This window comes from Strongylocentrotus purpuratus, unplaced genomic scaffold (genome assembly GCF_000002235.5).
Source record: "Strongylocentrotus purpuratus isolate Spur 01 unplaced genomic scaffold, Spur_5.0 spur5_scaffold_15, whole genome shotgun sequence".
Lineage (NCBI taxonomy): Eukaryota > Metazoa > Echinodermata > Echinoidea > Camarodonta > Strongylocentrotidae > Strongylocentrotus > Strongylocentrotus purpuratus.
Window position 1 is genome coordinate 4,846,580 of NW_022145600.1, and position 22,306 is coordinate 4,868,885.

Consider the following 22,306-nt stretch of genomic DNA (forward strand, 5'->3'; position numbering starts at 1 on the left):
AACATCTGCGAAAATGCAGACGATCCTTATTTTTGAGAACGCATCGGTCCGCGTTTATGAAGACGATCCTTATTCTTCGACCTGCGCCCCTCCTGTCCTGATATTTTGACTCTTTGAGTGAGATGAGGAATGTAGTGAAAACAATTCAAATACAAGAATAATTAATAGTTTTCTGTATTTTACTGATTCTACTTTGTTACCATTAAAAATTCAAAGGACATGTTTAAATTTGAATTTCGAACGAGGTCGACACTGTGCTGTCTTTTGTCTATTTGATTGTGTAATTTGTGAATCGAAGGCAGAGCTCTGCCGAGACTAAGAGACGGACAAGAAGAAGGAAATATAGGAGATGAAGAAGAAGAAGATCAAGAAAGTGAAACATTTAAAGAAAAAAAAGAAGAGGAGAAAGGAAGGGAGAGAAGAGAAAATAGGAAAAGGAAATAGAACAAAAAGAGCAAGGACTGGAGAAAGGAGAGGAAGAAGCATCTTTTTACTGCTCTGAAAAGGTACTGTACATGTAGGTCTATATGCAGTGTTTGCCAAGTCTCTTAATCTTTTTTCTTTTCATTTGCCTTTACATTTTATTTTGTAGGATGATAGATTAATTGCATTTTCGTGAGATAACAAAAGAAAGCAGGATGGAGGAAGATTTTCCAAGAGGAGCTGTAATTAGACGTGCTACAAGATCAACGGATGAAAAAAAGAAGTGCTTTGTACAATTGGGTGTGAAACGTAGCCTTGAAGATGTCCTGTTTAAGGTCAGTGAATATTTCAAAGCTTAAAGACTTGGTTGAGTATTAGTCATGAGATTATACATTGATGCCTGTATAAAATGACGGCTCAAGAAAGACATGGTACTAGGAATCTTTACGAGCAAATGGTCTGTATACCTTTAGAACATGCTCTAATGGAACACTACTCAAGGGAAACAGAAAATGTGGTCTTTATAGAGACAGAGACAGCTGGTCCTTTTATACAGATGATCGCTAAAAGCCGGTTTCATTGTAAAAGAAACTAAAAGCAGATGGTAATGGTTGACTATGTACAAGAATAGATGTACATCGTGAGGTTTTGTCATCAAACTCAAGGGAAACTGACTCAAATGCATCATACAAGTTTAGGTACTGTATACAGGACCATAATACACAGCATAAACATTTGGTCCAAATGTTGTTTGCATATTTTGAATAAGAGGGAATTCAAACAGTCATCATTTTAATGGGATATTTCTACTTTGATAACCTTTCAAACTGACATGCAACGAATTAGAAAGGTCACAAATTATTGTCCATCTTCACAAGAACTCAACTTTCTCATTAATTTTGTTAGAAGTTGGATTGACTAAATGGTTATTATTGTTGTAAATTCTCTATCCACAGGATTCAGAGCAAGCGACTCCCAGCAAGGGAAAGAAGAAGAAGAAGACAAAGAAGAGTGAAGGTGAAGAGACGGAAGAACCAGACCTTGAAGAAGAGTTTGAAGGAGCAACAGAAACAGAGGGTTTCATTCCTAAGACACTCACATCCAAGGTCAGTTTGTCCACATGAGATATTGATTATTTGTGATACAGTCAAACCTGTCTATAGCAACCGCCCAAGGGAAACACAAAACATGGTCTTTGTAGACGGGTTTCTTAGTACATGTTTCAATGAGAAACCATTTTCAAGGGAAACAAAAAATGTGGTCTTAGTAGACAGGTGGTCACTAAAGCAGGTTTGACTGTATTTGAATTTTTTTATGTGGATTTATAATAATGACCTCTACATAAAACCCCAATGGCCTCACTAGGCAAGTCATTGGTATACCGTCAAACCTTATGTTTGGTTCAAGAAATGTCTGTGAATGTCGCAAGTGGTTCAGATTTGTAAAAGTTTCATGCCGTGAATCAGTAGAATCACGACTGACAATACTGAAATCACATTTTCTTGCTGTGAAAATGACCATTGTTTACAAATCATTCAAGATTTGTCGCATAACTTTGCAGTTTACAATATATCACACTCTACCTTTGCTGAGGATTGCAGCATACACGTCCATTTAAAATCTTTCACGTCTGTATATATGTCGTTATTTTTCTTTTGCAGACCCTGAGTGAAGGCATGCTAGTGCTAGCGGTCGTACAGGAGATCCACGAGTATGAAATTGTTCTGAGTCTTCCAAACGGTCAGACAGCATTTGTTCAGATCACAGACGTTTCATCTTTCTTCACACAACAGCTTCAGGAGCTGAATGAATCTAACGGTGCTGAAGATCAGGTATGAAGACCTCTCTCCCCATTCACTTATTTAAACGTGTACATTTTGCAGATACAGTGTATTTTTTAAAATATTTTTTTTGCTCCCTTCTTTTATTTCCCACCTTGTCTCAAGTTTGTTCTCTCTCTCTATCTTTGTCTTTTAGTCTCTTTTTCTCTCTCATCTTCTGTTTTACAACTTTTTTTTCAATCGTCACTTCTTATTTTCTGTCTTCCTGATTCTTTCACTGTCTCCCTCTTGTTCTCGTTCTCTCGCTTTCTATTCCTTTTTAATCCAATTTATTTTGCATTGTCTTTGTCCATCTCTCTCTGTATCTCCACAACTTTTTTTTGCAATCAACAATACACTAAAAATATCCCTTCCTATGATATATGACACACCTTTGTGCAAGATTTATTTAAGTTCCAACATGAATTGGAACTTCAACTTGTGAAATCTTTTGTTGTTTTAATGCAGAAGCAAATCTCAGGTGAACTCAAAATCACCAGTGTTTTACAAGCAAATGTATAACATATCGTTCTTGCAGGATGGATCTCTTGTGACTTTTGAGAAAATTCCATTCTATTTTGAGTGTGCAAAAATTTCTTAGAGAGATTGAGTCATTCTTGATGCATGATGCTATATAGTTAGTTTTTATCAGTGTGTGAGGGTAATCACTGAATCCAATGACCGGGGTAATAGTATATTTGTAAAGCGCTAAGAGACATTTGTATTAAGCGCTATATAAAAATTAAATATTATTATTATTATTATTATTATCAGTTGTGCTAAAAATCTCCTCTCCAAACCAAGATCTTCCAAATATCCAAGATGTGTATCAAGTTGTATCAGGTTTGAAACCTAGTCCCTTGTAAGATCAAGTTTTACTTACATGTTTTTATTCTAAAATAAAAGAATTCAATGAGACTAGCATACTTATCAGTCTTGTTAAAGAGAAGGTTGAGTTCTGGGAAAAGGTGAACAAATAATTTGTGAGCGTTATCATTCTTATTAAATGCAAGTGTGGAAGAACATCAGATAAGACATGTTCCCTGAAAAGCATGGCTCTTCAAATGCCTTCATATTCTAAATATGTCATGTAACATCGTAAAACTCGGGGGTAGGATTTTTATGCCACATGTTCGTGTAGTCCCATATACATCTTTCTGTGTACAGTGTTTGTAACTTTACCAAGACTTGGCCAAATTTCTCATCATTTTGATGATTCCAGAACCTTGCAATACACACAAATTCTTATATACTAGATTCCTCACCGTTTCTTTCACAATGCAATCGCATGACCAGTACTCAACTTCATCTTTAAAATAATTCTTTGCAACTCTCTGAATGATTCCTTCCCCACCCAGGATCTTCCAAACATCCAAGACGTGTATCAGGTCGGGAACCTAGTCCCTTGTAAGGTCAAGTCTCTAGGGGCATCCAAGGATGGCCACCGGCGCATCCAGGCCTCTCTCGATTACAAAGAAGTCAACTCAGAACTTGGTATCTCTTTCATCAAAGCAGGCATGGTAAGCAAAATCAAGGATGGTTCGTCCATCATTTCGTCATATCCAACTATAAATATCTTTCAAAGTTCAAGCATTTGATGATCACATAAATACGCAAAAGGTCATGAATAATCAGCTGTGCGTCTAGGATGTTCATTCCATCGTTTCGTCATATCCAACTATGTTTGTCTTTCAAATTTTATCTCCTTTGTTACATTGTACAAATAGTCCTGGGGGGTGTTCACATAGATCCTAAGTTGGACTTAGCAATTATGGACAGCCATTAGCATCCTTGAAAATATTTTGTAAACATTATTTTAAAACGCATAAAAGGTTGATTAGAATAATTCATATTTTCAATTATCAAGAAGATTTCATGTTCTTGATGTGGAATTTATGAAAAGGCTAAAAAACTTGAATCTTTGCTTTTTAATATATTTCATTATAAGGCTACAAATGGCTCTCCATAATATTGAAGTCCAACTTAGAGTTAAATTTGACTTCAAATATTTGTGAAACACCCCCCCTGGACTGCCCATTTTTCTAGTTTGATAAACCAAGAATTGAACTGACATTTATCTCTGACCCTCTTTCAGACCCTTCATGGCTGCGTGTCCAGTGTGGAAGATCACGGCTACACGATCGACCTCGGCATCAGAGGCACCAACGCTTTCCTGGCCAAGGAGGAGGCCACCAAGGGCGCCAAAGGCAGGAAGGGTGAGACCATGAAGACGGGGAAGCTTGTGACATGTCTTGTCAAGGCAGTCAAGGCCAATGGACGCTCCATCATCCTGACCTTTGACCCGGAGAGGTTAAAATCCTGTAAAGCTACCAAGGCGACACATACCACGTTTTCATCTCTGATACCGGGCACAAGACTAGATGCTATGGTTACAAAGGTAATTATAACCTGAAATTATTATCGAAAAATACCTTAAATTTTACTTTTTAGCTGCTTGCAAGGAATAATGATACCAAAGGATAACTTAGGTGCACCCCCCCCTCAGGTGAGTACCAGTAGTCAAGTAAAATAGGAGTTGCACAGAGCATTAAAGCTGCCTGTCAAAGCACACTATGCAATGTCATGCAATCTATACTAGCCTCATTTGCATTAACTACATGTAATTCTTTTTCTCTGTCACATTTTTTCTCTGAATTTCTAGGTACTTTCAAACTCCCTGATCATGGACATCTTTGGTCTGTACAAGGGCTGTGTAGACCCCATCCACCTCAAGGATACTGTAGATGAACTCACCAAGTATGATATTGGTCAAAAGGTATGTTTAAACTCTTCTGAAGGACACTAACTTCATTATTATTGAATTCCCCCCATTAGTACAGTCATGAAAAGCCTTCTTCTATGGAAGCTCTTGTTTTAAAGCCCCACTGCACTACTTATAGCTACTTGCGCCCTCTATATAGCAAACAATGCATAATTTTCTTATGTTAATTGAGATCTGATATGGTGAGTTAACCACCTATCAGTGACCACACTGGGTGGTCTAATCCCTCCTGGCCAAACTAGTGCAGACGGGCTTTAACGTGAATATAAGGATCTTCCAATGTACACGATCCTATCCTCATATTTCAATAACAAAGAAATGGACCAGTATACAGCTGTTGTAGAATTACTTATGTGTTGGGCACTTGCCTTGCACCCCACAAGCAAACGTGTGGGAAGATCAAAACACTTTCACATTTTGAAAGTGTGTGTCATCAGGTACCCTTTTGTGAGAGAAGTATACCCAGACGTGTGTATCCGAACCCTTTGATTTAAACCAATAATTTGTAGAAGTTTACAAGCAATATTTCATAAATCTTCTAAGGCATGTGTTGGACAATATATCAAAAAATATATTAATGATGGTTAGTGCTATTTGATGAATACTTTGTGTTAAATCCATGGGCTAAATAGAAGGCTTTATGTTTGTATGTATACAAGTAATTCACAGTACGGTAATTTTCTTTCTGATGTCCAAAGTCTTATGCTGACTGTGAATTACGTTATGAATATTACTGGCCAAGAATCTGATTTTCCTACACGGTCTGCCCCCATTCCATAGCTGGTGGCTGTTGTTCTGTATAACTGCCCCACCACCAAGTCCATCGGGCTCAGCCTGAACCCAGCTCATCACAAAACGACCTTTGACCCTGCCACTGATGTGATCCGTGACCTTTCACCTGGTGACATCATTGAAGCTGCATTGGTGGTCAGAGTTCAGGAGAAGGAGAATCTAATTGTGCAGCTGAATCCAAAGACGAGAGGCATTGTATATGTGAGTATGAAAGGATGAAAAGGCTTCTTTTATTTAGGGATCAGACCTGATTTTTTATATTTCCACTTTTCTTGTCACCCATTTGAAAACACTACACATCCACGCAAAATGGGGTCGCTCCCTGTGCCCTCCCCCACACTTGGTCATGCTGAACCCTTGCAAAATAATATAAAATTTGTAAATTTTGAGTATCTTTTGACAACCTTGCCCTAACCAAATGACAAGCCATGATTGAAAAGAACAAATTAGAGGGGTTTATCGTCTAGAGGTTGTCATGAACACAAAATTTACTGTCAGATATATGCTCAACAAAAGCTAAGATTTTTACATGAAAGTGGATTCTGCATTTATACTCTGTTCCAAATAATCAATATTTTTAGATGCTAGATTGCCACCTAGAGCTAATGCATTTTGTTGCTTATTAAACATCACTGACAGACATACATGTTGTGTACCAAGAGTAGTCGGGATAGCTCAGTTGGTAGAGCAGTGGTCTTGTAATCCTGCAACCCGGGTTCGAAACCAAGGAGATGCGATAGTGCTCTTTGGTAAGGCATTTATCCTCATCACCAGGTCTTTCTGAGAGGACCTAAATCCGTCAGTCCTCTGGTTGCTTACAAACAAGCATTTATGCTTTCTCAGCAGTCATGTAAAATAACCACCACTATACTATTACATAACCTATACAGCATTCCCATGGCAGTGATGACAAGCAGAAGAGGTACAGTCCAGCCAGCGTTGGGGAGAAGGTCAGATGCCGCATCCTGAGCTTCAACCTCTTTGACCGGCTGGCCATCGTCTCCATGAGGAAGTCCATCTTGGACAAGCCCTTCCTCGGGATCAACGATGTTAAGCCAGGCATGCTGGTCAAGGTAATTTACTACTAATAATAATAATCATAGACACTTCTATAACGTTGTCTATCTAGAAATTCTATTCCGAGGCGCATTAATTATTACCCTGGCTTTAGCCTAGCTGGCATTACAGCGCTCCAGCATTTCAAGGAATTAATTCCTGCCAGGTACCCATTTACCTCACCTGGGTTGAGTGCCTTTATTGTTCTTGTAGTAATCTTCAAGGGCTATGCAGCCTATCACGAAGATGAAACTAAGCATTGCAAGCGGTGTGAAGAAGATGGCTGCTATTTAGTATTTTAAAAGCTTGAAATGCTAAGGAGTAGATCCTGCAAGTTGATCTTTGTTCGATGATTCTTTGCAGAACATTTAAGCCTTACAGCAATTTAAATCTTTTTCATTGTTTACAATTTACATGAAAATTGATTCAAAATGCGTGCTTTAACTTGAAAGAAGCCAATGGCTTTTATGCTACTCAGGAATTCAATTTATGCTTTACACCTTGGTGTAACAATGAAATTAAGAATGGAATTAGGCAGATAAGTAGATTACAAGGCAGTAAAGGAAATTTGATGTTTTCAAACTTCAGATTGAAGCTAATGAGAAATTTGTAAATGTAATAAGTATGGAAATCTAAAAAAGCAAATGACACAATACAGAAAATATGTTAGTTACCTTGGAAACGTTTCCAACTTATTTGTCACTATCATTCATATACAGGGAGTGATCGAGTCTGTGATGTCGAGAGGAGTAGCTGTCAAGATCCAAGATCGGATCCATGGTTTTGTTCCAAGAACCCACCTTGCTGACATTCCTGTACAAAAGCCACAAGAACGATTCACTATCGGATCAGAAATCGAACTGAGGGTGAGTACAAATTACAATTTCCAGGATCCCCTCAAATTTCTTTGTCTCTTCGTGTGCAATCAGAAGATGTATTTGTTTCAAATATATCACTGCATGAGAATTGTATATCTGCAGTGTATAATGTGTCTTTGGTATTCATCATGTAACTTGAGCTCCTGTTGTGTTATATGAGTAAAAAGCATTATGAGGAATCTCTTTTTACTGGGCAACCATTCAGCAATGTTACACTTGAGGGGAAAGAGAGACAATTAGAGTTTGTGTGATGATTAGTGCCTTTGGATATGTTTGGGCCAATTTCTCCATTTTGCAAAAATGGTATAGAATATTGATATTTGTTTTCTGACCGTTGGACAGACTGGTTGAATTCTAGATAAAAACTGATCTAGATTTTAAAGTGACTCAGTAACATTTTCTCAGATTCTGAAACAAAATTCTGGATTTAGCTCATACTGCAATGATAATTATAAACCTTTAGGTCAGTCAGGAACCCCATGACTTTTACAAGCCGAATGCCTGTCTGATTATCAAGATATTTAAGATTGGAAATCAACATTTCATATTTAGTTCTCCTAACACTACAATGTATTGGGGAAAATGAGTATGGTAAAACTGGTCACTCATAGATTTTAAATGTTTTGAGGCACTTCATGATCATTTTGAAGCGCATTTTTTTTTAGGGCTTTAATATTATGCCATATCACAGACAATGATTACACGTAGGGCCATGCATCTCAGATTCAACATTGTTAAACGATGCCTTTAATCTCTCTTCCATTCTCTTTCCTCGTTTTTTGTTCCCTACCTTTAGGTCCTCCTTGTGGAACCTGCCAAGAGGCGCGTCCTTCTGACCCACAAGAAGACCATGGTCAAATCAAGCCTACCATTCCTGGCCTCTTACGCCCAACCCAAGCTGGGCATGTGGATCCATGGCTGTGTCGTGGCCGTCAAGGACTTTGGCTGCATCGTCTCGTTCTACAATGATGTCAAAGGTCAGAATTTTCAATAGCATTTGTTTTACCTGTATTTGTTTCATATATAAAGGCATCGTTTAAGAATGTTAAATCTGAGATACAAGGCCCTGCGTGTTGTCAGTGTCTGTGATATGGTGTAATATTGAAGCCCTAAACAAAATTGCGTTTCAAAATGATCCTGAAGTACCTCAAAAAGTAAAAATCTTTGAGTGGTTTTACCCTACTCATTTTCCCCAATAGTCTGAAGTGTTATGAAAACCGTTATTTAAATTTTGATTTCCAATCATAAATATCTTGATAATCAGACAGGCGATTGGCTTGTAAATGTCATGGGACTCCTGACTGACCTGCAGTTTTATAATAACGATTGCAGCATGAGCTAAATCAAGGATTTTGGTTTGGAATGTGAGACAATGTTACCGAGTCACTTTAAGTTGAATGTTTCTTCTTGCCGTCCCTGCAGGCATCATCCCGAGGGCCGAGCTGGGAATGGACGAAAGCTCGTCTCCCACAGACAACTTCTACGTTGGCCAAGTTCTGAAGTGTCGCGTCCTCAGAACGCACAGTCCCGAAAGCAAGAAGCTGGCGCTCTCCCTCAGGAAAGACGGCCGGAAAGAACGGGAATCCTTTGAGGCCGGAAAGGTAAGACTGTGCCCTATCAAGATTCTTTGCTGTGATTCGTTGTTGATGTATTATCTTGGGCCCGTACTCTTGAAAGCGGCTTAAGTTGAAGAGAAATGGCCCACGCAAATGGTTGAATGTGTGTGACTTGATAGTCATGCCTCATGTGTGTGTAGTCCCATACACCCATTTCTGTTTCAAGTACATCTGCTTTAGCTTTTCATGAAGAGCAAGCACTATTTTGTATCAAGTTGGTGGCTCCAAAACATGGCAGGATACACAGATTCTTCTGCATAACACAATCAACATATATCTTTAAACTTGGCTGAAATTTATTCATGGAAAGTCAAGTGTCATTCCCTAACTTTGAAATAATTCACTGTGAATATGTTTCTAAAAAAAATTAATGATTACACAAAATTCATTTGATTATAAATTTTGCAATTGTTTAGATAATGCATTCATTTTTTTGGGTGATGAATCATCACACTTAAACAGCTTTCAAGAGTACAGGCCTGAGACCCCCTATTCTGTCTGATTATATGTGTGGATCATATGCTGTAAGGTGCTTCAAAACTGCCTGGCTGACTAGGCAACCAGACATTCCAAATGCATTTCCTCCACTACCAATGCTCATATCCCAACTCTCAAAAAGAAAAGCTTTGCCTACTGGGTTGGAGTTGTTTGGATTTCCCTGTAGCAAAACTTCAATCCCAACTAACTTTTTAACAAATAAAGTACAAAACTAACAAAATAAGCAATTTAAGTATATGGTGAAGGAAAAAAAAAGGGGGGGGGGGGGGGTGGGGAGGGGGCTGGCTTTTCTTCTCAATTTAAACTACTGTAGAAATATAGAATCTTTTCTCAATTTACGAGGGTCATCTGTCTGCGGGTCCATGTTTTGGCACATTCTGGTTGCCTAGAAGTTAGGTTGGCAAATAGTTTGAAGCACCAAAGGCTGTGTTGCATTTGCTGCTGATTCCAATGTATGCTGACATGTTACCTTTGAAATGTGTATTATCTATTGTACAAGTGATGTGGTGTGTAATGTTCTGAACTTTTGGAATGCTTGAGTGGTCGATCATGTGGTTTGTAGCAGGTTCTATGTGCTGCTAAGAGTGCATTTTGTAGGGGAGGAAGCCAACGTCAGGAGGTAAGATTTCTTTTTATGTTTGCTGAGGGATGATAATTGATGATGACAATGATGATGATGACGATGGTGATGGTGATGGTGATGGTGATAGTGATGGTGATGGTGATGGTGATGGTGATGGTGATGGTGATGATAATGGCGATGATGGTGATGGTGATGGTGATGGTGATGGTGATGGTGATGGTGATGGTGATGGTGATGGTGATGGTGATGGTGATGATGACGACGGTGAAGATGATGATGGTGATGATGATGATGATGGGGATGATGGCGATGATGATGATGGTGATGAGACACGACACAAGTGTGCTTTTACCATCAGATTGTATAGTATTGTGTCATATTATAGTGCTTCTTTTTTTCAGTGTCATCTTTTACATGTATTTTGCTGGTAATGTGCTAGAGAAAGTTAAGCATTTGAGGTGAAGGAGAAGGAGTGTCTTGTTGTAAACAGATTTGAGGATGCGGTGTTGGTTGTGTACTTCATTATAATCTGAAGCAGACAACTTTTTGTCTGAATATCATCTGGTTCTATATCCATACTACACATCATATGAACATGAATATACTCTTGCAACGTAGAGGGATTTTTCTAAAGTGTGCAATGGACCAGTTTTTGTTTTCATTGTGATTGCATACAGATGTAGGTCTTGTAAGAGAACGATTTGAAAAGGGACTGAGTATCAGTGACTTCATATTTTCGCTGAATTTGGAGGTCTGCAAAGTTGTAAAGAAGAGGGAGGGAAAGAAAGAAAGATAGCGACATACAAACAGACTGAGAACAAATTGGATATGTACATTTTGAGTCATTATACCTTGGAGTTCTGTTATGGATGCGCTTTGTGGAAGAAAGATTTAAGAATGGATAGAAGAGTTAGAGATAAAGACAGGAATGTAGGATGTTTAGTGAGAGAAACACAGACAAAAAATAGAGATACAAAAATATGGTAGATTGAAAAAGAGAAAGAGAGATTAATTCAGAAGGATCGAGCTAAGAAGTTTGAAGAATTGTTCCCTCTCCATTTCCTGTGATTATCAGAAATATTCTCTGTTGCTTGTCAGGAACTAATTTTGAGATATGACTGAAAATGGAGTTTATTAAAGCCCCGCTGTACTACTTATAGCAAACAACGCATAATCGGTGCCTGTTGGTCCCCCATGATCCCCTTTTATTTATGTTAATTGAGAGCTTATTTGATGAGATAAACACCTGTCAGTGACCTTACAGTGAGGTCTTATCCCCCTGCCAAACTAGTGCAGACAGGCTTTAAAACCTAAATTACGATATTGGATGAAGTTCAAGATGAGCACGAGTGAACAGAGTGCAGGATTGATTCATAAAATACTCATGAGAGAGAAAGATAAGATGAGAGCATGGAGGAGAAACCGAAGTCACAGATTGACTGTGACGCAGAAAATACAGAAATGCAGGTCAGACAGGGATATCAAGGAGCACCTGCAAGACGCCACTCTGCCTTCAGGTCAAAGGATCTTTTACTAAGGCTCGTAATCCAGGAACGTCGGGCTTTGCTTGGCTGCTGCACTTGTGGATGTAGTCTGCTAATTTACGGCCAGGGTGAAAGCGAGCTGTAAGTAGAATGTCTGAAATGTCACTTTTATATCATTTAACCTCAAGTAAAGTTCTAGATTATCTCCATAGTAATCAATTCTTACAATTCCAATAACAATTTTGGTCAGAAAGGCTTTAAAGGGTTATATCAACAAGTAATGAGCACAAACACAGACTCATTGGTATTTCATGATCGATTCAACCCTACCGGACTAACTCGGCCTTGCATTTGCAGCAAGGTCTAGTGAGTTCACCCCTAGTCCAAGTTGGCCAGATTCTAGAGTCATGTCTAACTTACTCCAGTGAAGAAAATACACGAGGGCTCGGGGCGAACTAGCCCCCGAAATGCCTAAAAGAGCCCCCCAAAATGCCTAAAAGAGCCCCCCAAAATCAGAAAGTGCCCCTGTAAATTTGCATAGAGTTCAATGCAAAACAAATTTTAGAATGTTATTTTCATCCAGGCAAGCTTGAAAAGTAGCCCCCGAAAAATAAATATTAATTTTTTCCCTGACTTACTCTCACAGTCAAAGCCACAGGTCGGTCATCAACACTTACTTTCAAACAATAATTTTAAGAAGTTTACTTGCACTTTTTAAAAAATACTTAAAGAGTTATATTTGAAATATAGATTACAAATTTTTACGTTTGGTAGCAGACATACATTCAATAGCAGACCTCGGGAGTGTTTCACAAAGACTAAGATCGACTTTAAGTTGGACTTAAATATGGCAGGCCGTTCATGCCACTGTTTGCTCTCACCATTATGATATTTAGATCATATGTTTTCCTTCAATAATAAATTATCAAAAAATGTGTATTCTGTAGATTTATGACCATGATTTGTACGTCCCTTGAGAGACCAATGCCAGTAAATGGTGAAACACCCCACTGGCGTACTATTCAATAGATGTTTTGTGTTTAAACCACTGTCGATTGTGACAGCTTAAACTTACATGTATACCCAGACGTTGTGTCTTTGGACAGTTTATTTAAAACATCAATTTGGAGAAGATTACAAGCAATATTTCATAAATCTTCATAGACTAATGTTGGAAAATATTATATAGGATAAATATTCATGACGATTACCTGTAGTGCTTTTAATGAAAATTTTCAGTTAAATTTGAAGGCAAAAGAGAAGCCTTTATGTTTGATTAGTGTTCGGATTCTCAATCCCCCATCATAAGCTTATCATACTCCAAGGTATCACAATGTACATATCCGATTTGTTCTCAGTCTGTCGCTATCTTTCTTCCCCTCCCTCCCTCCCTCTTCTTTACAACTTTGCAGACCTCCAAATTCAGTGAAAAATGTGTATGAAGTGTATGGCATATACTCAATCCTTTAGGATTAACCACATTCAATCAATTATTAAATAAAGAAAATGCGAATCCTCGCTTTATATAATTCAAGAATATCTTCCTAGGTTGAAATAGATAACACTTTATTGAAAATTCCACCTTTGGTGGAGGAAGGTAATCATGTACGATCATTGTCAAATTGGATATGTTGGCACTGTATACTAGCATAGGAGATGCAGCTATTGATAAAGAAGAAGAGGGAGAAGAAGAGGGAGAGGAAGAGGAAGAGGGAGAGGAAGGAGGGAGAGAAGGAAGAGAAATGAGGGAGAGAAGGAAGAGAAGAAGAGGGAGAAGAAAGGGAAGATGTGTTTGATGAAGAGGTCAATCATTACTGGTACTACTATACTACCACTATACTACCTACTACAATGGCGACTCCTTCTACTTCTTCCACTTCCACTTCTTCCACTTCCACTTCCACTTCCTCTTATCAGTATGAGAACTTTATAATAGTGCTGTAAGTCAGATGCTATGTTCGTGTTCGGTTCGGTTCGGAAGAGTTCGGCAATTTTTCACCCGAACTTGGTTCGGTTCGGGGTTCGGTAATATAATAGCAAGCAGCGCTATAGCCACGGCGATCGGCACTGGGCGGGCCGGACAGCCGGCCGGGCCCGACCAGCACGGAGGTCTTCTGCACACTGCTTCCGACCAGCACGAATTTCACATTAAAAAACTGCTCTAAACGTAATTATTTGTGAAGAAAAGTACTGCTTACATTCGTATTTCCGTCTTGAATCATGTTTTATTTTCAATTTTAAAAGAATCATGTTTTCAATTGGTCAATAAATGATATTTTTTAAAGATTTTCCGAGACGGTTGTTGTCTAATGTTGGAGTCATGAAAGCTGCCATCTTGAATACTAAATCAGGCTCGTCAATAACTGTTTTTTATAAGTTTTTATTTTCAATAGGAAAAATATAAAATCCCTATTTTTCCTTAATAAATAAATACCATATACTATAATATATATTTATTTCATTATTTATATTGCAAAATTTGTCCGATATTGTTACAATTAAAATATTATTTTTTTGTTGAATGGGCTTGAGCTGGACATGAGCTGGGCTTGAGCTGAACATGGTTTGACATGTATTCTTGTTTATGGCTTGCGATCGCGACGTAGCGTGGTCAGGATTTGGGATTTAAATGGCGCCAGTGAAGTCGCGCCCACCACTGGATAGGCACAAATCACAAAGGCGGAAAATGGGAAAAAAGTAAATATAAAATGAGTAATCATGACATGAAAATTAGGTACAAAATGACAAGTTTATTAGCTTGCAAAACTTTTACATTTTTCTGCCGAACATCAGAACCAGGCCTTTGCATTCGGTTCGGTTCGGCGGTTCGGCTACAGCACTACTTTATAAATTCTTCAAATAGAGTTACAGGTGAATTGTTGATGTATACCATTTTGTTTTTTGCAAATAAAGGGAATATCTTTAGAATCTAGTGATCAGTGCATCCCTCGAAACCATCTGTTGAATTATAAAGACTCTCTCTCTCTCTCTCTCTAGCTCTGTATTCCTTTCCCCATTGAGATGAAGATTTTATTTCCTATTTAATCTCGTATTTCGCTATCATTTCTTCAAGGCTTTCAACATCATCGATGGGGCAAAGGCACATGAGGAAGGAGAGCAGCAGCACACACCACCGGCTTTAAATCCCCAGGAACACGGACAATTGCTTAATCAAGCCAGGGAAAAGTTAATTGAGCAGTTGCAGAGCCTTGGTACGCCCTCGGCAGAGAGGGAAAGTGAGGTCACTGTATTAAAGAGGAGAGTCATGGCATTAGAAGAAAAGGTAGAATACCTGGTAATGGAAATAAACATCATGAAAAGCAGGAATAATGTCGCTACTCCTCCAGCCCCTCTCGCCACCCCTCCCCCTGCACCTCTACCGGCCCCTTCCCCTGCACCTCTACCGACCCCTCCCCCTGCACCTCTACCGGCCCCTCTCTCAGCCCCTCCCCCTGCACCTCTACTGGCCCCTCCCCCTGCACCTCTACTGGCCCCTCCCCCTGCACCTCTACCGACCCCTCCCCCTGCACCTCTACCAGCCCCTCTCTCAGCCCCTCTCTCAGCCCCTCTCCCAGCCCCTCTCCCAGCCCCTCTCCCAGCCTCTCTCACAACTCCTCTCACAGCCCCTCTCCAAGCCCCTCTCACAGCCCATCTCACAGCCCTTCTCCAAGCCTCTCTCACCACCACTCCTCCCACCATTGAACCTGCGACAGGCCTTATGAGTCATGGAGAACAATCGGTCATTGATGATATTGCACCAGCAACATTATTGGACCTAATATCCACACCATCATTAAATGCCTGTGCCCGCAAGATTGCAAATTTATACTTTACCAAAGAGGAGAGACTTGCATACAATGTGAAAGGGTCGCACGGGTACCCCTGCCTGGACCCCATCAGGGTCGAGAAGGTAAAGGCCACTTTTCTCCACGTGATGGGCACCAAGGCGGAGGACCGAGAGTCCGTTTGGGCACAAGCTGTCATAGCGATCGACCTTGATACGAGAAACTTTAGGAAAAAGAAGAATAAGCAAAAAAGCAGGAAGAACGCCGCAACTTCCCCAGCCCCTCTCGCTGCTCCTCCCCCTGAACCTCTCCCAGCACCTCTCCCAGCCCCTCTCCCAGCCCCTCTCCCAGCCCCTCTCCCAGCCCCTCTCCATCCCACTCCTCCCACCATTGACCCTGCGACAGGCCTCATCAATCATGCAGAACAATTGGACATGGATGATATTGCACCAGCAACATTATTGGACCTAATATCCACACCATCATTAAATGCCCGTGCCCGCAAGATTGTAAATTTATACTTTACCAAAGAGGAGAGACTTCCGTACAATGTGAAAGGGTCGCATGGGTACCCCTGCCTGGACCCCATTAGGGTCCAGAAGGTAAAGGCCACCTTTCTCCACGTGATGGGCACCAAGCCGGAGGACCGAGAGTCCGTTTGGGCACAAGCCGTCATAGCGATTGACCTTGAGACGAGAAACTTTCGGAAACAGAAGAAACAGGAAAAAAGCAGGAAGAACGCCGCAACTTCCCCAGCCCCTCTCGCCGCTCCTCCCCCTGCACCTCTACCGGCCCCTCCCCCAACACCTCTCCCTGCCCCTCTCGCGACCCTTGCCCCAACCCCTCTTCCGGACCCTCCCTCGGCCCCCCTCCCAGCCCCTCCCTCAGCCCCCCTCCCAGCCCCTCCCTCAGCCCCTCTCCCAGCCCCTGTTAAAGCCCCTTTCCAAGCCCCTCTCCCAGCCCCTCTCCCAGCCCCTCTCCCTCCCACTCCTCCCACCATTGAACCTGCGACAGGCCTCATCAGTCATGGAGAACAATCGGTCATTGATGATATTGCACCAGCAACATTATTGGACCTAATGTCCACACCATCATTAAATGCGCGTGCCCGCAAGATTGTAAATTTATACTTTACCAAAGAGGAGAGACTTCCGTACAATGTGAATGGGCTGCACGGGTACCCCTGCCTGGACCCCATTAGGGTCGAGAAGGTAAAGGCCACCTTTCTCCACGTGATGGGCACCAAGGCAGAGGACCGAGAGTCCGTTTGGGCACAAGCCGTCAAAGCGATCGACCTTGATACAAGAAACTTTCGGAAAAAGAAGAACAGGAAAAAAAGCAGGAATAACGCCGCAACTTCCCCAGCCCCTCTTGCCGCTCCTCCCCCTGCAATTCTACCGGCCCCACTCCCAGTCCCTCCCCTTCTCACCCCTCTGACCAATGACCCTGCGACAGGCCTCATCAGTCATGCGGAACAAGTCCGTTTGGGCACAAGCCGTCAAAGTGATCGACCTTGACACAAGAAACTTTTGGAAAATAGTGAAACGGGGGAAAAACTGTAAATCATGTATCCTAATTTTTTCTCTCCTATCTCATTATATTTTTCTCCTTAATTTCTCGCGAGAATTAGGATTATATTACACATTACTGTAATTAAATAAGGAATAGAAAGCTACTATTAATGTTGAATACAATTGTAAATATATATACCACTTTTTATTGTATAAGGGTAGAAAGCGTACTTCTTGCCAGAGTTTGGCGGGTTCAGGTATTGCTGGGCTGTCATGGGATGCAGCGTGTAATGAGAATTATCAGTGATATGACAATGCACGAAACCAATATAGAGAGTGATTGGAGTGTATTGGAGATGGTAATATACAAATTTCTCTTCATGTTGCCTCCCTTCGTTTCTCTCCATATTGCTCTCTGTCTTTTTCCTGTTCTTTCTTCTTCTTTTTGAAAGTTTGGTTATATTTGCGGCATTCAATAGTGGGATACATGCCCCTCCCAACCCTGTGCCACACAAAGCTACAAGTACGCCACTGAATGTATAACACAGGACTACACATAAAATGAAAGTACAATGTTTCATATCATTGATCGATTGAAACAAAAACTGGATGTAAAACAATAATACACATACTACAATTTTGAATAAATATGAGTAAAAATTATTTGTATCATATTGAATACGATAATGTTCGTTATTGTCATGTCAAAGGATCGGCACAAAAGAAATGAATAAATGAAAAATGTGATGATTGTATATGAAGTAAACATATCAAAGATGAGGAACTTTGTGAATATTTTCGACAATTATTAAAGTAAGGTCTACAGTGTTCTTTGCCTGTTTCTGTTGTGTTCATGAGTAATGGCTCAAGTGATTTTGAATAAATAAATGTATCATATGAACAAAAAATCTCAGGATTGCTACCAGAAGCCTTCTTGTTGAAATTAATGAAGAGAAAAGCCGAATGAGACTGAAATCTAAGGAGCAAGACGATGTGTGAGAGGATGGGTGTAAATTGAAAGAAATAGTGTTTTTTTTAATATACAAATAATGAATGGTTATGAGTTCAATAGTGCGAATATTTTCATGAGTTGAAAGATTAACATTCTATTCAACGAGGCGTCAGCCGAGTTGAATAGAATTAACGTTAATCTTTCAACGAATGAAAATATTCGCACTATTAAACGAATGAAAAACATTCATTTTGTTTTATACAACATCGAAGAAGATCTAATAGAACGTTAATCAACAAATTATGCTTTACTCCTTATATTAAAGATAAATTAAAGTTGGAGTCAAGCCTTCTCGATTACATTCAGATTGTCTTCGCGTCAGATACACACAGGGATACGCGCGCGCACGGCTGAGAGGTACGCAGTCTGCATATAACCAAAAATGCACGGCGCATATAACGAAAAATGCACGACCGTGCAATATAACATCTATTGATTATCATGTGACCAACAATCCTCCAATCAAATGACAAGGATCCACGTAGGTGTTGTATAAAACACTATATATATGTATATGCATGTACAATTTTGGGTGTTTGGGATGCATCTGATTTTGCTCGGATATGCCTTTTGTCCATGACTTAAATCAGATATTTTAAAATGAAATGAAGTGTGGTCATTCCCGAATTAAAACTTGCGTTCATATTGAAGAAAAGGAGTCAAACGTTGTTTTTATTATGCCTCCGTTACGAAGTAGCCAGAGGCATTATGTTTTCGGGTTGTCCGTCCGTCCGTACGTACGTACGTCCCGTTCTCGTGATCGCATTATCTGACGAACTGGTTGATGGATTCCTGCCAAACTTTGGTCATGTATGTATCTTGTAGAGCCGATGAACTGATTAGATTTTGGGGTTACGAGGTCAAAGGTCAAAGGTCACAGGGCTCATTATGTATGCAAAATGAGCTCGTGATTGCGTTATCTGAAGAACTGGTTGATGGATTCCTGCCAAACTTTGGTCATGTATGTATCTTGTAGAGCCGATGAACTGATTAGATTTTGGGGTCACAAGGTCAAAGGTCAAAGGTCACAGGGCTCATTATGTATGCAAAACAAGCTCGTGATCGTGTTATCTGAAGAACCGATTGATGGATTGCTGCCAAACTTAGGTCATGTATGTTACTTGCAGAGCCGATGAACTGATTAGATGTAGGGGTCACAAGGTCAAAGGTCAAAGGCCACAGGGCACATTATGTATGCAAAAACAGCTCGTGATCGCGTTATCTCAAGAACCGATTGATGGATTCCTGCCAACTTAGGTCATGTATGTTTCTTGCAGAGCCAATGAACTGAGTAGATTCTTGGTTCATAAGGTCAAAGGTCATGGGCTCATTATGTACTTATGCAAAAATAGCTTGTAATCACAATATTCTGAGAATCTGTTAATGGATTACAATTGAACTTGAATTCGAAAAATTTCTTCTGTTTTGGTTTGTAAAATTGCTCAATGACGGAGGCATCATTTTCGACTGCGCGCAGTCGAAGTTCCATCTAGTTATTTATTCTTTCTTTTGTTTGTTGGGTTTTGACAAAGGCTTAATTCTGATATAGCCTGTTCTTATAAGAAACAAAGTTTATTCAAGTACCAGTACCAATTCAAGGAGGGGGATAGATGGGGTGTGAAATAGACTTGAAGAAGAAGATCAAATAAATTGACAAGTTTTCACTTAACCTAAAGCTTTCCCAACTTTGTAATCCTATCTTATCTATTAAGTTACACAATCAATGCACCAAACTTCAAGGAAAGTAAAAGAAAATTGTCTTGAAAAGAGAATAAAAGTCTGTAGCCTGGATAGACACTGAATTTTTTTCTTCAACATGCCCATATTATATTACATATTTACCATATAAATTCTGGATGAAACATGCATGATGTCACCATGAGTATTAATTAAATTGCGTACGCGAGAGTCTCAAGAACACACGCCTTCAGCACGCCCATCAAGTGAGGACCAAACTGCCCCCAGGCAGCAAGCGGGTGGCTTTCAGGCGTGGCTTGAACATCGATTACGGTATAGGGAAGCGGGCGCGGCTCGAAACGTTTGGCTAAAGCATTTTGGGCATAGGGCCATCACGATGCCAAAACCTTTAGGCAGTGGTGTACATCACAAGTGTGATTTTACAACCACATTGTACAGTATTTTGTCTTAAAGCTTATCAACACTAGTGTGGCTAGGAGGGATTAGACCACACAGCGAGGTCACTGACAGGTGGCTATGTCATCAACTCAGCTCTCAAATAACATAAGAAATAGAGGATCATGGGGGACCAACAGGCACCGATTGAGGAATTTTTCTATATAGAGGGAGCAAGTAGCTACAAGTAGGACAGTGGGGCTTTAACTGAGTGCACCTGTTATTCATGTCATCTTTTAAAGTGATTTTTTTTAATAATAATGTGTGAGAGAAAGTTCAGCATTTCGAGGAGAAGGAGCGTCTTGTGTTAAAGAGATTGGAGGTTGCCGTGTTGGTTGGTTGTGTACTTCAATCATTACAAACAACTGATTGTGTCAATATCATCTGGCTCTAGTCTATATCCATACTACACATCATATGAACATGAATTTACTCTTGCAATGTAAGGCCATTTGAAAAAAATATCATGTTTAGCGTCCCCGTCTGCTTCCCTTTTTTGAAGCTGCCTGTTTTTTCTTTTTTTTTAATGAAAACACATGAAAAACTTATTGCTAAAATTATGTTTTTCTGAATTCTTGAAAAATAGCCTGTTGGCTGGACGTCTGGGAAAATTTACCGAACGGCCATTTTGAAAAAGAAAAAAAAAGGGCCTCCTTCCTATTTTTCAAAAAGGCAGGACGCTAAACATGTTTTTTTTTTAATGGCCTAACTAGAGAGGGATTTTTCAAAGTGTGCTATGAACCATTTTGTGTTTTCATTGTGATTGCAATCTGATTTAGGTCTTGTAACAGAAAGATTTTAAGTTGGACAATGACTCTATATTTTCACTGAATTTGGAGGTCTGCAAAGTTGTAAAGAAGAGGGAGGGAGTGGGAAGGAGGGGGAAACAGACGGAAACATACGGACAGACAGACAAAGGGAGGTAGACAATGTGCATTGTCCATTTATTAATACCTTGGATTTCTGTTGTGAGAAGAGAGCTTTGTGGAAAAGAGATTAAGAATGGATAGCAGTGTAAGAGATAAGGACAGAAATATAGAATGGATAGCAGTGTAAGAGATAAGGACAGAAATATAGAATGGATAGAAGTGTAAGAGATAGGGACAGAAATGTAGAATGTTAAGTGAGAGAGACACAGACATAAAATAGAGATGCAAAAATATGGTAGACTGAGAGAGAGAGAGAAAGAAAGAAAGGAAGATTCATTGAGAAGGATTGAGGCTAATAAGCTTGAAGTATCCCCCCACATTTTCTAGAGCTGTTGCTCGTCAGAAACTCGTGAAAGTGAAGTAGTTGGCTCCTGGTCCAATTTAGACATCTGACAGAAAATGGAGTTTAGTAATGTAAAGTACGATATTGGTGAAGGTCAGGAGGAGCACCAAGTGACCAGAGTGCAGAATTTAGTCAGAGAATATTTTATGAGTGAAAAAGAGAGTGTGGAGATTGAATACATGTAGATCTTTTTTCCTCAAAGGCCACAATCATAGAAAAGAGAGAGAGAGAGAGTAAGAATGGGAGCATGGAAGAGATTGAATAGACCTGTTACACTGTTTTCCTTCAAGAATAGTCTGTTTTGGCCGCAGGAAGGATTATAACAGGTAGTCAGCCAGAGACCAAACATTGCTATCAAACACTGGTCTTATGCATCTACTAATATGCTAATAATGATAAGAATTAACTAAAGTCAACATGAAATTATGAGCTTGTGAAGTTGGGATCAAGTTAGGATTAATGGAACCAAGCTGATTTGGGGCAATGCAATCAAAGATCAGCTTTGAAAAAATCATTGTGAACTTGAACTTGAACTGACTTATGTTTGAAACATAATTGAAGTTATCCCTTATGTCATAAATACAAGAGAAATGCTAGAAATCATTGATGATTGCTTGAAGGGAAGGCCATAGCTAATTCCTTACGCCGAATGGCTCGTCAT

General features: G+C 39.9%; 1 protein-coding gene across 3 annotated transcripts in view; it reads left to right on the forward strand.

The window, feature by feature from the left end:
- The window catches only part of LOC115923994, a 45,360-nt gene that overhangs the window by 3,454 nt on the left and 19,600 nt on the right, over positions 1-22,306 (forward strand). For all 3 annotated transcript variants that reach the window (XM_030985420.1, XM_030985421.1, XM_030985419.1), the window contains exons 2-12: positions 593-758; positions 1,380-1,529; positions 2,085-2,255; positions 3,602-3,763; positions 4,339-4,641; positions 4,906-5,019; positions 5,806-6,018; positions 6,708-6,890; positions 7,593-7,739; positions 8,548-8,728; positions 9,174-9,352. In XM_030985420.1, the coding sequence (XP_030841280.1) occupies positions 639-758; positions 1,380-1,529; positions 2,085-2,255; positions 3,602-3,763; positions 4,339-4,641; positions 4,906-5,019; positions 5,806-6,018; positions 6,708-6,890; positions 7,593-7,739; positions 8,548-8,728; positions 9,174-9,352 (1,923 nt within the window). In that variant the 5' untranslated portion in view covers positions 593-638. The remainder of the gene's footprint in view (positions 1-592; positions 759-1,379; positions 1,530-2,084; positions 2,256-3,601; positions 3,764-4,338; positions 4,642-4,905; positions 5,020-5,805; positions 6,019-6,707; positions 6,891-7,592; positions 7,740-8,547; positions 8,729-9,173; positions 9,353-22,306) is intronic.